This window comes from Cupressus sempervirens, chromosome 9 (genome assembly GCF_028749045.1).
Source record: "Cupressus sempervirens isolate cs-2001-9-10 chromosome 9, ASM2874904v1, whole genome shotgun sequence".
NCBI classification, from domain to species: domain Eukaryota; kingdom Viridiplantae; phylum Streptophyta; class Pinopsida; order Cupressales; family Cupressaceae; genus Cupressus; species Cupressus sempervirens.
The window spans coordinates 115535711-115551952 of NC_143126.1; the positions used below are offsets into that span (position 1 = coordinate 115535711).

At 37.3% G+C, this 16242-nt stretch overlaps 1 protein-coding gene across 4 annotated transcripts in view; it reads right to left on the reverse strand.

Moving 5' to 3' along the window:
* The window catches only part of EMB2004 (RNI-like superfamily protein), a 71588-nt gene that overhangs the window by 41933 nt on the left and 13413 nt on the right, over positions 1-16242 (reverse strand). For all 4 annotated transcript variants that reach the window (XR_016355895.1, XM_089799197.1, XM_089799198.1 and 1 more), the window contains 4 exons: positions 9809-9883; positions 9540-9623; positions 9348-9409; positions 9058-9127 (listed from right to left, as the gene is read on the reverse strand). Coding sequence is in view for 3 of the 4 variants with exons in the window: in XM_089799197.1 (XP_089655323.1) it covers positions 9058-9127; positions 9348-9409; positions 9540-9623; positions 9809-9883 (291 nt within the window). In the remaining variant the exon portion in view is untranslated. The remainder of the gene's footprint in view (positions 1-9057; positions 9128-9347; positions 9410-9539; positions 9624-9808; positions 9884-16242) is intronic.

The window sequence follows — 16242 nt, forward strand, 5'->3', positions numbered from 1 at the left end:
GGTGAGTTGGACTATGAGTTGTGTTACTTCTGCCTCTTTTTTTGTTATTCTTAATGGTCAACCTTCCCAGCTATTTGATGCCTCTAGAGGTTTCCACCAAGGTTATCCTTTCTCCCCCTATCTTTTCATCATTATGGCAAAGGGCTATCAACTCTATGGCTAGTTCAAGGGAGCGATCTATGTTTGTTAAGATGGATATGGCTAAGGCCTTCGATAGACTCATAGAGTCAAATGGAGTTTCCTAAGGAATATTCTTCTTACCTTTGGCTTTAACTCTAACTGGGTGAGTTGGACTATAAGTTGTGTTACTTCTGCCTCTTTTTTTGTTATTCTTAATGGTCAACCTTCCCAGCTATTTGATGCCTCTAGAGGTTTCCACCAAGGTTATCCTTTCTCCCCCTATCTTTTCATCATTATGGCAGAGGGCTTGGGCAGATTCATTAAGTATCAAGTGTCCCAGAACTCTGTTCCGGGGTGGCAGTAGGGTAATGGTTAACCTACTTTTTCTCACCTTCAATTTGTTGATGATTCTGCTCTTGCGGGACTTGCTCGGATCAAGGAAATTGAAGCCTTTCGACATAGTTTGGATATTTATTTAGCGGCATTATGTTAGCATGAATGATGATGATACTACATTAGAGGAGTATCATAAGCATTATAGAGTATTTATATGTTGCATTCATGACTGTATTTTTCATTGATGTCAACATAGCAGTAATTTTGTTAAGACTAGAAGAATAACACTCAGTGATCTTAGTATTCGCAGAAGTTGAAGAAGTTTTAGATGATGCGCAGTGGAGGACATGTTCCTGAGATTGTCCTGATGATGTGGTTAAAAGGACTAAGTCTCATTCGATGGTGTACGGAAGTTACACTTGATTTACTAGAAGCAGTGTAGAAACAAATACTGGAAAACAAAGTTCTGATGATCTATCGCTATCTTTCACTTGAGATGTAATGAAGAGATGCGCAATTACACTGTGATAGAGATCAATCGTGTGATGACGTCAGCGTGTGCGCAAGACGTGATTTTCACACGTGTGAAGTTTTATATATACTATGAGCCAACGGTGCTATTGTAATTGTAAAATAATTAACTATCTTATTTTAATTAATTGGGAAAGCCTCAAGGCCAACTCAAGGAATTATTATGAAGATACGGTATTAAGGAAAGTTGTTTCCCTTGCTTGTAAAAGGGGTCTTGATTTAGAGGATCAAGTGGAATGCAAAGTATTAGTGCGCAGTGCGAAGAGTACAATGCTTGTTGAATGCGTGTAAGCGATCCAAGGGATCATTGGATGCATAGTATGAGATCTGGTTACAAGATCTAAAGGAGCAGAAGTTTGGTTGACAGGACAGAGACAGAGGAAGGAAGTACATTTCAATTCTTTTATTCTACAAGGAATAGTACAAAGATCATTTGGACAATGGGTTCTTTGATCTTAACCTTGAAGCTATTTCAGCAGTGGGTCCAGTTGTCTTCCACAACTCCTAACAAGGTTGGCACAACTCCTAATAGGATTAGAGTCTCCTAACAAGGATTCAAAGTCTCCTAACAAAGACTCATATGTACTGAATGTTGTAACAAACTCCTACCAAGGTCTATCCTCTAACAAGGAATATTTATATTAGTACATCATCTTGTGGGTACCATCCCCACCGAAGTTTTCCCTTTGATCAAGGGTGTCTCTAGGTAACATATCTGGTGTTAATTGTGTATGAGTATCTTGTTGTGGTTTCAGTTAACATTACTCATATGGTTAAGATTGTTTAAAGTAAATGATTGTGATAATAGTTAGATAACTGATTCACTCACCCCGCCCCCCCCCCCCGCTCCCTCAATTATATCAGTGTACTATATATTCTAACAATTGGTATCAGAGCATCAGGTCCTTGAAGATAAAGCTTAACAACTTTGGAAGATCAGTGGTGAGTTATTTCAGAAAGGATAGTCCTAAATTAGATGGAGGAAATTTTGACACCTAGAAGATGGAGCTTCTTGGTGAAAGATCAGAATTGTGTATAGAATTAAGCATTGAGTTTCTGGACAGAAGCACAAGCAAAGACAAATCCAGATCCGAAGAAGACATGAAGATCAAGGAAGGTATTGATCTTCTTATGAATTGAGAGAAAGAAGGTATGGAAATTTTTCCTTGTTGGACATGTAACAAGTTTGGTCATTTTTCATCTACATGCCCTATGAGAGTAAGAAAATCTAGAAAGAGTTCTCTTTCTGATAAAGATGAAGATTAAAGCAAGTATGGAAAGATTCTTAAATGATTATGATGATAAGAGTAAATTGAAAGAGGAAGTATTAGAAGAGATAGCCTTGGTAACTATTATTGATGATTGTAAAGAAGAGGATAATTCTAGAATTATTAGACAAAATGCTGAAGTTCTTTTTGAGACTAACAATGCCTTGCAGAATGAAGTATTTGTTGACCATAGAGAAGAACAAAGATCTAAACCTAAAGAAGAGATAAGAGTTGAGATGTCAGCTCCTACTTCCAATAGAAACATGACAAAGAATCACCCTCCAGAGCAAATAATTGGGAACAAGGATAAAGGTGCAATGACAAGGAACAAAGTGAATGAGGAATTATGTTTGATTTCTCAAGTGGAACGTAAAAGCACAAATAAGGCATGTAAAGATGATCACTGGATGCAAGCAATGAAAGAAGAACTAGATCAGATTGTGAAGAATGCAACATGGGAATTAGTTCCTAGACCTAAAAACAAAAATGTTATAGGAACCAAGTGGGTATTCAAAAATAAGACGAATGAGCAAGGAGAAGTTGTGAGAACCAAGGCCAGACCTGTTTGCAAAGGTTACTCGCGGCAAGAAGGCATAGATTATGACGAGACATATGCACCTATGGCAAGAATGGAAGCAGTAAGGATGTTCTTGGCTTATGCAGCAAGCAACAATTTCAAAGTTTATCAAATGGATGTCAAGTCAGCTTTTCTGAATGGAGAACTTGAAGAAGAAGTCTACATTGAGCAACCTAATGGATTCCCTCTGACAGAAGATAAAGATTTTGTATGCAGACTTAAGAAAAAAGCACTATTTGGTCTAAAGCAAGCACCTAGAACCTAGTATTCAAGGTTCGATAGGTATTTGTCTAAGCTTGGATTTATTAAAGGTACAACAGATGGTAATTTGTATTTGAGAAAAATTGATGATGGTTTATTTATCATTGTAATATTTGTGGATGACATAATATTTGGAGGAAATGATAAAGAAAGTGATAAGTTTGCTGAAGAGATGAAAAATGAATTTGAAAAAAGCATGATAGGAGAAATGAAGTTTTTCCTAGGATTGCTGATTGTGCAGAACAAAGATGGGATATTTATTTCACAAAGTAAGTATCTGAAAGATTTGTTGAAAAGACTTGGTTTGGAAAGTTGCAAACCTATTGGTACACCCATGGTAACTAGTCACAAGTTATCTAGTACAGATGAAACTCCTACAATTGAGCAGAAGAAATATAGATCTATGATTGGGGGATTGCAATATCTAACTCATACTAGACCAAATATAGAAAATGCAGTTGGGATTGTGGCTAGATTTCAAGCTGATCCAAGAGAGTATCATATGCAACAATAAAAAAGATATTCAGATATTTGAAGGGTACATCTGATTATGGAATTTGGTACGATAGATCAAATGATTTCACCTTGTGCACATATACTGATGCAAATCGGGCAGGCAATATGGATGACAAAAAGAGCACCAATGGTGGAGCATTCTTTCTTGGAGGAAGATTGGTTTCTTGGTTGAGTAAGAAATAGGACTGCATATCTCAGAGTACAATTGAGGCAGAGTATGTTGTAGCAGCAAATAACTGTAATCAAGTTATGTGGATGAAACAAATTTTGAAGGCTATAGGGATTGAGTTTACAGAACCTGTTATCATTTACTGCGATAACACAAGTATAGTAAGTATGTCTAAGAATCCAGTATTGCATTCTAAGAGAAAGCACATATCCATAAAGTATCATGCTTTGAGAGAGAAGGCAGCAGAGAAAGAGATAAGGTTGGAGTATGTAAGCACTATAGATTAGATTGCAGATATCCTTACGAAGCCTTTGTCTAAAGATACTTTTGAGTACCTAAGAGGTATGTTAGGGGTTATGCCCCTACCTACTTCAGAGTAGATGATGCAAGGAGTGCATCAGTCCAGTGGTACAGAGCACTATGGTTAGGCTGGACTGAATGTTGATGCTTCCTAAATGGGGGAGTATCTAGTATGTACTGAGTCATAAAGGACTCTTGGTAATTGGTATTGAACAGTGTCTTTGAACACTCAAGCTGGTTGATGATTTGAATGGTTGATTAGCAAATGTACATGAAAAGCATATTGAGAGAATGTACATAAGCAATGGGAAGAGAAGCACCTATTGAGATGGCAATGGGGGAGAGTTATCTCTTTAGGGAGATTTAGAAAGATTCATGTAAGTGCGCAAAAGGAAATATAAGGTCGCAGAAGGAAATGTAAGTGCGCATTCAAAAATGTAAGTGTATAGAAGGAAATATAAGTGCACAGATGCAGCCAGAAAGTATTGTAAGTTGTTTTTAGTGAACAACTGTTGCCGATCCTAAAAGAAGGAGAACAGTACAGTGTTCTAGAGGATTTCAAATTTCATATTGATGAAGACGATTTGAGATGACAACAGCAGAGTACAGTTTGGTCTTCTTGGAACCTAGATGTTATTCATCTATGTTGCCATCAATGCCAAAGGGGGAGATTGTTAGCATGCATGCCAATGATACTACATTGGGGGAGTATCCTAAGCATTGTAAAGTATTGATATGTTGCATTCGTGACTGTATTCGTCATTAATGTCAACATAGCAGAAATTTTGTTAAGACTGGAAGAATTGCAATCAGTTATCTTTGTATGCATAGAAGTTGAGGAAGTTTGAGATGATGCGCAATGGAGGACGTGTTCCTGAGGTTGTCCTGATGATGTCGTTAAAAGGACCAAGTCTGATTCGATGGTGTACAAAAGTTACACTTGATTTATTGGAAGCAGCGCAGAAATAGAGCATTGGAAAACAGAGTTTTGATGATCTATCGTTATCTTTCATTTGAGATGTAATGAAGAGATGCGCAATTACGCAGTGATAATGGTCAATCATGTGATGACGCTAGTGTGTACGCAAGACATGGTTTCACATGTGTAAAGTTTTGTATAGACTGTGAGCCAACAGTGCTATTGTAATTGTGAATTAATTATCTTATTTTAATTAGTTGGGAAAGCCTCAAGGCCGACTCAAGGAATTATTATGAAGATATGTTATAAAGGAAAGTTGTTTTCCTTGCTTGTAAAAGGGGTCTTGATTTAGAGGATCAAGTGGAATGCGAAGTATTAGTGCGCAGTGCAAGGAGCAGAATGCTTGTTGAATGCGTGTTAGCGATCCAAGGGATCATTAGATGCGCAATATGAGATCTGGTTACAAGATCTAAAGGAGCAGAAGTCTGATTGACAGGACAGAGACAGAGGAAGGAAGTACATTTCAATTCTATTATTCTACAAGGAATAATATAGAGATCATTTGGACAGTGGGTTCTTTGATCTTAACCTTGAAGTTGTTTGGGCAATGGGTCCCACTGTCTTTCACAACTCCTAACAAGGTTGGCACAACTCCTAACAGGGTTGGAATCTTCTAACAGGGATTCAAAGTCTCCTAACAGGGACTCATATGTACTGAATGTTGTAATAGACTCCTCCCAGGGTTTATCCTCTAACAAGGAATATTTATATTAGTACATCATCTTGTGGGTACCATCCCCACCCGGGTTTTCCTTTGATCAAGGGTCTCCCTAGTTAACATATCTAGTGTTAATTGTGTATGAGTATCTTGTTGTGGTTTCAGTTAACATTACTCATATGGTTAAGATTGTTTAAAGTAAATGATTGTGATAATAGTTGGATAATTGATTCACCCACCCCCCCTTAGTTATATCAATGGACTATATATTCTAACACATCAAGCCAAAAAGTTAAGGAGCACAAATCTTCTATTTATTTAACGCTCTTGAATCTATTCAGCAAAGGATTGCTAATATCCTGTGCTTTCAGATTGGGTCACTTCCTTTAACATATCTTGGCATCCCTATTGCTATTTCTAGGCTGCCACGACTCTTTTGGCAAAATTTGATTAATAAGCTTCAGGAAAAGGTAAATCATTGGACTCATAGATGGCTCTCTATTGTTGCTCGGGTTACCCTTCTTCAATTTGTTATTCAAGCTCTTCTTATTTATAAAAGCATGGTTCAGGCTGCTCCTATTTACTTTCTCAAGGAGTTTGATGCTCTTTCTCGGCAATTCCTTTGGAGTGGTAATTTGCGTAACTCTAAATGGAGTTTGATTAGCTGGGAGAGTGTTTGCAGGCCTAAGAATGAGGGTGGTCTTGGTCTTTGATCAGCTATCTTGAGTAGTCAAGCATTGGCTACTAAGCTTTATTGGTGATGGTGCTCTGGGCAGCATCAACTCTAGGCCTGTATTATAACTCATAAATATTTTAGAGGTGTTGATCCTTACTCTATTTTTGCACTTCCTCTTGAAGGTCGTGGCTCTATGGTGTGGCATAGTCTCAAGATTGGTGCTCATTTAGTTAAGAGGGGTCTTTTCTAGATATGAAAGGGAGGCTCTGAGGCTTTGTTTTGGTCCGATGCTTGGGATGGATTCCCCTCCATCTTATCCATATACCCTCATCTTCAGACTCTTTGTGATTCTTTTCTTATTGGTGGATAGGATAAAGTGGCTCATTACAAGACTACTTATCAATTGGGACCTGTTGTTAGTTATAGATGGAAGCACTCTTCACATTGGCCTCCTAGAGGCACAGAGGTGGATCATCAGGAGCTTTTTCAGATTTTTGCCTCTAGGGTGTGTTGCTCTCAGCTCGGACTAGATGTTTTGGCTTGAGGAGGTACCTTGTCTAGTAAATATTCTGTCTCTATTGGGTATCAGGAGATAACTAGACCACTATTAGTGGATGTTGGGGTCCCTTGGTTGAAACAAGTTTGGAATAAATTTTCTTGGTCCAAGTGCAATTTTTTCATGTGGCTAGTGGCTCACAACCGCTGTCTTACATGGGATAATCTTTGTAAACATGGATTCCAAGGCCACTCATTTTGTGTTTTGTGTGGTAATGGGGAGGAGCATGTCTCCCATCTGTTCTTCTATTGCTCCTTTTCTACTCAGTTATGGCATCTTTGGTGGAGTGCTTAGGGTTGCTCTTGTTGGCATGCTTCCTCCTTGCCTGAGTTTTGGGCCCGCTTGGGGAGTGCTCCCTCCATGGTTTCTCCTCTCCATGTTGCTTGGATTGCTGACCCATCGTTTATTCTTTGGCATATTTGGCTAGAGAGGAATCGGCGAATCTTTCAAGATGTTTGAATTGGTGTTATGCATCTCTGGTGGAAGATCTCACATTCTCTTCAAGAAACTATTCAAGCAAAGTGTGAGCTAGATGGGGGTATGGATCCAGTCAATCTTGCTATATGCAATCGCCTCAATTTTCATCTTCAGGATGGGCTGCAGCTTAGTGGTATCAAAGAGTGCCCAAACAGCCTAGGCAACAGGGGAAGCGATGAGTGAATCAGGAGGGGCATTGGACGACTCCTCATGGAGTTCTTAAAGTTAACACTGATGGTTCTTCCCGGGGGAATCCAGGACCTGCTGGTATTGGGAGAGTGGCTCGTTCCAGCTCTGGTGAAGTTAAATTCTTTTTCTCAATGCATAAGGGTTTCCATACTAACAATCTCATGGAGGCTCTGGCCATTTTATATGTTGTGGAACAATGTTGTCTGAGGGGATGGTGCAAGATTATCTGTGAGTCTGACTCCCAAGTGGTGGTGAATTTGCTTACTTCGTAGGAGCTTGAGGATGTTAGTCACCAACTTGCTACTATTGTTAATTAGACTCTTCTCTTTTGTACCTCTCTAGAGTTCATTAGGTTTACTTACATTCCTCGCGAATGGAACAGAGCTGCTGATTGTTTAGCCAAATGGGCTTTTATTCATGCACCGGGCTAGAATATTATGGATAGGGGGCAGCTACCCCTTGATCTGTTATGAGAATTTGATGGACTTGTTGATCAGGACAGAGTTCCTTGTTGAGCTCTCCTTATTGTAATCCTTTTTGTCTTAATAAATATTTACCCCTCTTTTTCCCCAAGAAAAAAATAAAAGAAAACATGTCTTGCTTAAAATATCTCTATATAATTATTTTTTTCATATAGCCTAGTTTGTGCTAGGTTCTTTGTAATGTCAAAATTCAAATCAAAAATCAGCTAGCCAGATATACTTTGAGTTCAAGTCTATTCACTACAGTAAATATATAAAGTAGTCTACAAAGAAAACAAGGAATATGTAAATTTCACACATATAATAGAGTTTATAAACCCGAGTTGTGACCTTATTTTAATTGACAGTAGTTTAAGTATTAGGGATCTGAGTTGTAGTCAGTATTCAATTCCATATAATACTAATCATTCAGATTGTTAAAATAATTAAAACAATATAAAGGATTAAACAGGTAGGCTTTTCACAAAATCCAGGAAAATTGGAAAATGGACCTTTTGGAAACAACTGAGTAAAAGACATTAACCTTTTTACATAGTTGTATCCAAAGTAACCATTTTTCAGACCACAGCATATCAATTAATATTATAATATGGAAACATCTTCATAGCCATAAACATCTATAGAGTCTTCTCAATATTTTATTTCTTAAGAAACTAGAGCACGCAACAGCATTGAATAATGTAAACAATAGAAGTGTCATTTGCAATGAGTAAAACCACCAAAGACATTTTTCATTGCTGGAAAATACCTTGTGAGAGAGACTGGAGTCCATGCTCATAAACAGATTCTTATGAATTAAGCATTCAGTTGTATATATAAATCAAATGCCTACGGAATCATCCCCAAAACTCTATTATTATTTGCAGAGGTCATTGAATGGAAGCATATTGCATTGCTCACAGATACGATAAAATTATTTCCAATATTAAGTGTTGATTGATTTCAAATATTGAACTACATACCATTAAAGATTTGTTCAATTCAAGTCCTTTCCCAAAAGCAGCTGCTCCCAGAGGACCACCATAATTGCCACTGAATTAATAAGAAAGTCAGTAAAGGCTGCAAGACCTGCGGCAGTATTCAATTGATAACTAATGGACCAGAACTATCTATCCAGTTCTAAACAAGCAACCCCATAACTAAAAATGTACCAACACTCATGAACTCAAGATTTGTGTATACTATTTCAATCAAAGTAATAAAATACATTGATAATTGTATAAACAGATCTACAGAGTGTGCATTTGCTTACTTCAGATGTATAGCTCGAATTGACTTATTTGCAGGTAATGCTTCAGCCAGAGCTGCAAATCCCTGTAATAGTATCCAATCATGATATCATTTTAAAAAATTATAAATTTTGAAGGATTGGGCAAAACAATAGTTTTCGCTTTTGTAGCTACAGTATCATATATCTTCTCTCAACGAGGATGGGGGATATTACAGAATAATCAATCATGTTGTTGTTGAGTTGTATGACCAACAAGGACCTGTTCTTCTTTAGTGCTTCTGCAAGTGCCTTGGCACCCTGAAAATGGGTTTAAAAGCATCACCAATACAGTTAGGACAATACCTTTTTACAAGGCATCAATTTCTTGAAAAGGAATTGGGAAATTTAAAGCACAGTGCAAAATAATCTCATAATAGTTGAACATGAAGCTCATATGCCAGGTTTGTTTTTCCTGTGAACTAACTCTCAGAACATGGTAATACCTCATCTCCTATACTAGCACTGTTCAGATAAAGTCTCTGGAGACCAGAGTTCCTCTCTAGCATAACTGCCAGCTCCTGGAAAAAGAGAAACCAACTCATCTTAGGATTTAGACTTCAAGCTCTTGGATGTTAATATTTCAATAATGATTCTTATCAATGAAAACGCTGTTTTGTCCAATAATAACTAAGGCACCAATATCATAAAATAAAATGATATTCAGTAATGCGTTGCAGCCAAAAAGTCATTAACAATCATGCATCCATTCTTCAACACATGCAGAATGCCAATGTGAATGAAAAGCAAACTCAATTGATTAGTTAAGCGTCTAGCAGAGTGTGTATATAACTTGAAGTGCAGCAATATTGAACTGCTAGTGGTTTTCTTGTTTTCCTGTGAAATGAATTATGTTGCTGGGCACAGTTATTTGAAGCACTCTGGTGTAAATCTTTTTAAAATATGTCATAAATTCAACCATTTTTTAAAATTGCTTCAAATTGTGATAGAAAGCATCTAAAGTAAGATGAAGAATACTAGATTATCACTCTTGGGATATTGATGAGCCATAAAATGAGATGATGGAGTCCTTAAATCTTATAATTACTGGAACAGGAAGGAAGAAAAAAATATAGTTTTGACTTTTGAACCCAATCCTACAATAAATATACCAAACCCAACAAGAATGTTTCATAAGCCAACTTCCAATTAATAAAGAAGACCTACATTTCCTGCTAGAAGGGATTTTTGCTTGCTACCAATGATTTTATAAAAGCTCTTTCTAGTTTAGCACAGACCTAAAATAAAAAAATAAGTTAAAAGTTGCTTTTTGCTGGGGATTCTAGTTCCTCAATTTACAATTGTGTCAAGAACTTCTAGTTCATTAAGTATTTTGGAAGTTATTTTATGTGGCTTTTGGTCATGGGTAGACACCAACAATTGAAAAGGCAACTCCACCAAGGATGCTTCATGGGCCCGACTACAGATTAATGATGATTACTTCAATTCAATGTTCCTTGGGGACACATCCATGGGGTTTTCCGTAATGCACCCAACCGCATCGTACCCAAATTTCCACTGCACATCATGGCACTGATTGATGGATTGAAACATGCATTCAGGAAGCTTAGAAGAAGTCAGCAGAAGCTCTGCCAGATCCTAGCAAGAGGACAGAAGCAGATAGGTGAGACACTCAAGTGCATGGAAAACAGAAGAATGAAGAGCGAACACGCACCTTAAAGCATCCGTCTGATGTCTCAAGAGCATCCTTCACCTAGAAGCTGTACCATTTCCACGTATTAACAAAGGGGAGAGTGTGGGTTTCTTTTGAAGCAAGACTCGCTTCTAGAGCTAGAAGACTTGCCATTTTAGTATCTCACCAGAAGTTCTACAGACATGGATAAGTACAAACCAAAATGAAAAAAACTTCAAAACAAAACTAGAGATTTCATTTAAAGATAAAATGTAAGGAAAAAAATTTTAAAAACAACAAAAACCTACCTGTTTCAAAGAAATCTTCCTCTACAATCTCTTTGAGAACAAACCAACACTTGAAGTTTTGTTTGAATAGCACAACAACCAGCTCAGAGCACTCAACAATAAATCTTCAACTCTCTTTGTGCAATAGCAAGAAATAAAAACATCAATGGAGAAAAATGTTTTTTTCCACTAGCAATAACATAAATGAGATAGGTTTCACCTTCTTGTTGTATTCAATGGGTATAATTAGGGTTAGGAGTCAAATTCCACGCTTTTACCAAAAACAAAAATTTAAAAGCAAATTTGGCCCCAGTTCAATAGCAATGGACCCACGGGCCTAAGATTTGGCACACTTCCCAAACCCACACGGACGAGATCATGAACCCACTTCAATCTAGACCAAGACTTCAGGGGCAGAAGGAGAACCTGTTGTGAGCTTATCACACCATCACCCATTGCAAATGGGGACCCCCTCTTTTTGCTCATAGTTGTTAGGTTAGGTAGATTTTGGCATTAGGTTTGGCAGTTTAGAGCTTTAAAACACTAAGGGTGACAAAGAAATCAAGTGGCCAAGTTGTGTTTTTTAATGTGGAAGCGTTAAATAGAAGTTTGTAGGGGTCATGTTATAGTGGGTTGAACATAAAATCCTAAGTGTATTTAGATTTTGGCTAATCTGAAATTCAATATAAAGGTATATTCCATGCATAAGGGCCTTAAAAAACCTCATAAAATTTATCTTCTGCACTTTAAATTGCCAAATCCTAAGAAAAATCATTTTTTTCATTATAAAATACACAAAATCTGGACTCACTATGAATTTCCCTTCAAATTTTGATCAAAAACCGGACTCAATATTGAATTTCCCTTCATATTTTGATCAAAATCTGGTCTTAGCATGAATTTGCCCACTTTAATTGGCCATTTCCTAAAAAATTCCAAGTGTTGGGGATAAAAATCCAAGCATACCATGAATTTCCACCACTTTGGATGATTTTTGCTCAAAAATTTTCTAAGTATTCAAAAAATCCAAACTAGGGGTGATTTTCCCCCAAGGGTGAGCTAGAAATTTTTCGTCTAGGAAAAGTCTAGACTAGGATCACTTTTCCCTTGGAGGAAGTTAGGAACTTGGAAATTTTTTCTATGTCTGAAAGTTGTCAAGACAAGGGTCAGTTTTCCCCTTGAACTAAGTCTAGACTAGGATCCCTTTTCCCTTGGAGGAAGTTAGGAACTTGGAAATTTTTTCTATGTCTGGAAGTTGTCAAGACAAGGGTCAGTTTTCCCCTTGAACTAAGTGTTGGATGTTTAAAAAATTTTAAGTTTGGAAGTTGTCCAGACTAGGGTCATTTTTCCCTTGGGTGGCAAGCATGAATTCCAAAAGTTTTCAAGTGCCGAATTTTTCCAAGCATGGGTCATCTTTCCCTTGAAGAGCAATGGTGGATTGAAATTTTTGTCCAAGTGTTAGAGGTGTCCGAACATGGCATGTTTTTCCCTTAAAAGGGAAGTATGGAAAGTGAAATTTTTCTAGTCCAACATTTGTCTAGACTAAGGTCAAATTTCCCTTTGAGAGCTAATTTGCGACATTTTTCTAGGTGTCAAGGGTGTCCATACTAGGGTTGATTTCCCCTTGTGGGGATGAAGTGGGATGAGTTTTATTTCCTAAGTACAAACTGAATTCCATCCAAGTCTTGGTTGATTTTCCCTAGTTCATATGGGTGGAATTTGAGATTCGATATGGCTTTCAATCCATGCATATAGTGGACTTGGTCAATTTTGAGGATCCATGCATGGATCAATTTTCCTCTATTGGGCATTATTTTATTAATTAATTAAAATTTGGGGAAATTAATATAGTAAAGTTGGAAATTTCTACAAACTCGTTGATCTTTTATACCACATTGCTTGTGGGTGGTAAAGCAACATCCCAAACTCCTTTATAAGGCCATCAACCAAGAGGGGAAAATCAAATGGATTTATAAAGGCAATTGCTAAGTGGCTGAAAATCTGAAGCAAGAAGGCTAAGTGGAAGACAACCCAACCTTGGAGAGATGAAAATGGCAAGTTCAAGTGATGCAAGTGATTGAAGAAGGCTGAAGGGTGATATCTTATGAATTTGTGGAAGCCATTAGAGGGCTGAAAACAAGCTATTTTCGAACGAAAATTCCAAAAACCCTCTTATGGTATGTTGTTTTTTGGGAATTCATGGAATTGCAAAGAATTTTTTCCATGCACTGTGACAGGTTGTTTGGAGACCATTTTTCTAAGTTTTTAAAGGCAAGAAAGGGCTGAAAATTCATGTCAGCAGACACAAATCTGAAGATCATCCACACTGGCGACTTTTGAAAAAAAATAGTATAAATTCACCAAGCCCTCAAATCTGTTTATGACTGTTTGCTGATTGATTCCAAGACCAAACCACAGGTTTTGCAGCCATTAGAGGGCTGAAACAGAGGTATTTGCAGGCCCAGATCTTAAGTTTTCCTCAAATTGAGCCTTTTTTCAAAAAAAACATATAAAATAATCTAAGAGCCCAAGCAGCCCAAACTTGTTTGCTGACTCTTCCTTGGCCTATTACCAAACATTTGTAACAACTATCTTCGGTAATTGGGAGGACAAGCTGAGTGAATTATGAATGAATATCTGAGGGCAACTTCTTGGAATCAATTTTTTTCCCTAAGTCTGAGTTTGCTTTGATTACAATCTGATCCTAAATGTACTGCAGACTTTTGGACATTGTTCTAAGCACCATTTGAGCCATTCTAAAGTCTGAAAACACAAGTTGCATACCTAGGGTCTGCAGATTTGAAGAAACAGAAGCAATTTTTAGATAATTTACTATTAAATCCCAACTTTACCAATTCGAGGGATTGATAGTGCTGAGTCTTTGCGGGGTTCTTGGGCATCCAAATCACCAGTTTTGCCACTCAAACTCATTTGAGAAATGCAGGTTGCAGGTATGTCTTCAGACTTAACACGAATAAGGAATGCGATATTGATGCTTAATAAAGTTATGACTTTGTTTCCTAACTCATAAACAGGTTCATGAATTTGATAAAGGATTAATTTCGCAGGTATAGCTTATTTTCAGACTTGTCCGAGATGTCCTCAGAAAATCAGAACCTTGTTAGAGTCTGTTTTTATATTTTTAGTGATCGATCATTGTTCTAAGTTTCTAATTCATGGTTAAATTGCAAATCCAGGTTCCAAACTGTCAATTCAGTCCTTGCGCAAAAAGCTTATGAGTTGCTTGAATTAATCATAAGTCATTTTCAGACTTCCATGTCCTCCAAAAATTGAATTTTGTGCATGGATTGGTTCATAATTTCAATTCATGATCCGTATTTGAATCCATGGATCATGATGTGAGCTGACCCAGCGAGTTATTGGGACTGTATGTTAATTTTGTTTTCAGACGTATCATAAAGTGTCTTCACAAAATTGGAATTCTCCCTTATTAGTAGAAGTCTGATTTTGCTATTTTGAGGCTAGTTTAATCATTTTATGGTCCTACATTCTATTCCAAGTATCTTTTTTATTCACAATCTTCTACAAATAGGATTATTAAGTTCTTGCATTGAATTTGTGGATTTCATCAAGGATCTAATGGGTCAGAAATTTATTATTTCATTTAAGTCCCTTAAGACCATACTGACTTTGAGCTTTGTACCAAGAATCACATTTGGATCAAAGGTAGGGATAGTCACAAGGAAATGAACAAAGGAAGGTGGAAGACAAGTTCAAGCTCAAGCTCAAGGATAGCAATGAAAGAGAACCAACCAAAAGCAGTCAACATCAAAGGAGGACAACACTTCAAGATAATGCAGCTCAAAGTTGGGACAAAGGAAAGAAATTCAGAAATGAAACTTAAGGAATTACCTCCAGATCAAGCCTTCATCAAGCAGGGATGTGGATTTGTTTGGATTCAAAATGAGTCCATGAACAAGTTCAAGGATTCAACTCATGGACATTCATGGGTCCCTATGCAAGTCAACTTTACAAATGATTAAATGTTTGAAGAATAAAGACTATCTTACAAGGAGATCAACTTGTCCCTATTCACATCAATTTTCCATAAGGATCAAACAAGTACACCGAGACATATTTGAGGATGATTCTAACACCAAGGTTAGCATAGGAAAAAGGACATGAGACAAGTCTAGGGTCCAAAGCAAGAAAGAATTTAAGGACAAGATTCCCATCGAGGAAGTGATCCGGCGATGAACGAGTCACGCAAGGAAATGGATTTGAGATGCCAAGGAAGATGTCAATGTGTTCAAGGGATTGCTCCAAGGATCAAATCCGAAGATGAAGAAGACAAAGAAGAATTCCAAATAATGAAGGTGGAAATACCAAGGGTTCAATCATTGTAAAGTCCACGCATCCAAGACAAAGAAGTCCAAGAATGATGAAAAATTCCTAAGGATAAAAAGGTGGAGTTAAGATAAAGATTACATGGAGAAGTTACAGGTCATCGAGTTACAGCATAGTGGCCTCCCTAGTATTGACATAGAGGAACTTGATGAAATTTTGCTTAAGGGGAGAGGACAAAAAGAGTATACTTCTTGGATGGTGAGTTGTATGATGACTAGGCGGCTTCTTTGCTTCTTAGTGGTCCTCAAGCCTTTGAATTTTCTCATTGGCTTATTTTGTGATGCTTCATTTCTATTGGCTACTTTTGATTGCCTTGATTAGAATTTGTAATGGTTTATTTTGGGCCATTATTTCAATTCAATCTTGGTTGTTCATTGTAATTGGGGCTCCTATATAAACCTTGATAGCCCTCATTTTCACTATGCCTCAAATTTGAAAATTTTAATGTGATAATGCCTTGAATTGTGTTGTGTAGTTAAGGCTTTTTATTTTATGTTTTCAATCCTCTAGTGAAAACCCTAATTTGATGGCCTGTTCATGGGCTTGTTGGGTTTAATCCAACTTCTAAGAGGGAGAAGGCGTTATGGACACC